We start from the raw sequence: 1,647 nt of genomic DNA on the forward strand, positions 1-1,647 counted from the left end.
ACGCATTTCTTCCTTAATGAGAAGACTCTTGTTTTGAAGTTTGATACTTAATAGAATCTAGATATTCTGGAATTTCAGAGTTTGTGTAGAACTATTTGAACTAAAATAACTATTTTTTTATTAAAAAACTATTTAGTTTTTATATTGAACTAAAATAACTATTTGAAGTTATTTTTTTAAGTTATTTCAATAATTAGAGCTGTTGAAGAATCAGAAATAGAAAAAAATTCTCTTCACAAATGCTTTGGTAGATCAAAAGGTGCTTATTGCCAGGTGTGTATTTCTGCTATCACGCTTCATCTCTGCTTCCTCTTTCCCCAGAGACTGAGAGAGGAGAGATGTGGCAGAGGAATCAGACCTCTCTGGCAGACTTCATCCTTGAAGGCCTCTTTGATGACTCTCTTGCCTACCTTTTCCTTTTCTCCTTAACCATAGTGGTCTTCCTTATTGCAGTGAGTGGCAACACGCTCACTATTCTCCTCATCTGTGCTGATGCCCAGCTTCATACGCCCATGTACTTCCTGCTCAGCCAGCTCTCTCTCATGGACCTGATGCATGTCTCCACCACCATCCCGAAGATGGCTACCAACTACCTCTCTGGCAAGAAGACCATCTCCTTTGTGGGCTGCGCTACCCAGCACTTCCTCTATTTGTCTCTGGGTGGTGCTGAGTGTATTCTCTTGGCTCTCATGTCCTATGACCGCTATGTTGCCATTTGTCATCCACTTCGTTATACTGTTCTCATGAACAGGAGGGTGGGACTGATGATGGCTGTCATGTCGTGGTCGGGAGCATCTCTAAACTCTCTAATTCACACAACGATCTTGATGCACTTCCCTTTCTGTGGGTCTCGAAGAATCCACCACTTCTACTGTGAGTTTCCAGCTGTTGTGAAGCTGGTGTGTGAAGACATCACTGTTTATGAGATGTTAGTGTACATCAGCAGCATCATACTTCTCCTCTTCCCCATTTTCCTGGTTTCTACATCCTATGCCTTTATCCTTTGCAGTGTCATTCGGATGCGTTCAGCTGGGAGTAAGAGAAATGCCTTTGCCACTTGTAGTTCTCACTTCGTTGTGGTTTCCTTCTGGTTTGGTGCCTGCATCTTCTCATACATGAGGCCCAGGTCCCAGCACACTCCACTGCAAGACAAAATTGGTTCTGTGTTCTATAGCATTATTACTCCCACGCTGAATCCTTTGATTTATACTCTCCGGAATAAGGATGTGGCTAAGGCTCTGAGAAGAGTGCTGGGGAGAGATATTCTCACTCAGATACAGTAATTGACATTGCCCTGAATATAAGAGTGGAATGGGGTAAGCTCCCTAGGTTGATCTGCATAAACCTCTACGCTCTTCAAGAGTTCAGAAGACCTGAACTTCAAGAGTTCAGATCCCTGATGACTACTGCAAAAATAAAGTGGTGAACACATAATTCCAGTATTCTAACTTGCTCTCAGGCATCTAAGTACTGTAGACTATTGTCTTTGTCCATTTGGCCTGCTATCACAAAAATACCATAGGATAGGTGGCTTCAACAACAAAACATTTTATTTTCTCACAGTTCTGGAGGCTGAGAAATCCAGGATCAACGTTTAAAATTGCTAGACACTCTCTCATTTCCTTTTGATTTCTTTAAAAATGTAAC

The 1,647-nt window shown here is 41.9% G+C and overlaps 1 protein-coding gene across 1 annotated transcript; it reads left to right on the plus strand.

Annotated features, from left to right (window-relative positions):
- The first annotated feature begins 338 nt into the window (after nucleotides 1–338).
- On the plus strand, nucleotides 339–1,283 carry LOC123933466 (olfactory receptor 2AE1). Its single transcript, XM_045992656.1, has one exon. It carries the CDS (start codon nucleotides 339–341, stop codon nucleotides 1,281–1,283), a length of 945 nt encoding a protein of 314 aa, XP_045848612.1.
- Nucleotides 1,284–1,647: the final 364 nt, after the last annotated feature.

Source organism: Meles meles, chromosome 21 (genome assembly GCF_922984935.1).
Source record: "Meles meles chromosome 21, mMelMel3.1 paternal haplotype, whole genome shotgun sequence".
Taxonomy (NCBI): domain Eukaryota; kingdom Metazoa; phylum Chordata; class Mammalia; order Carnivora; family Mustelidae; genus Meles; species Meles meles.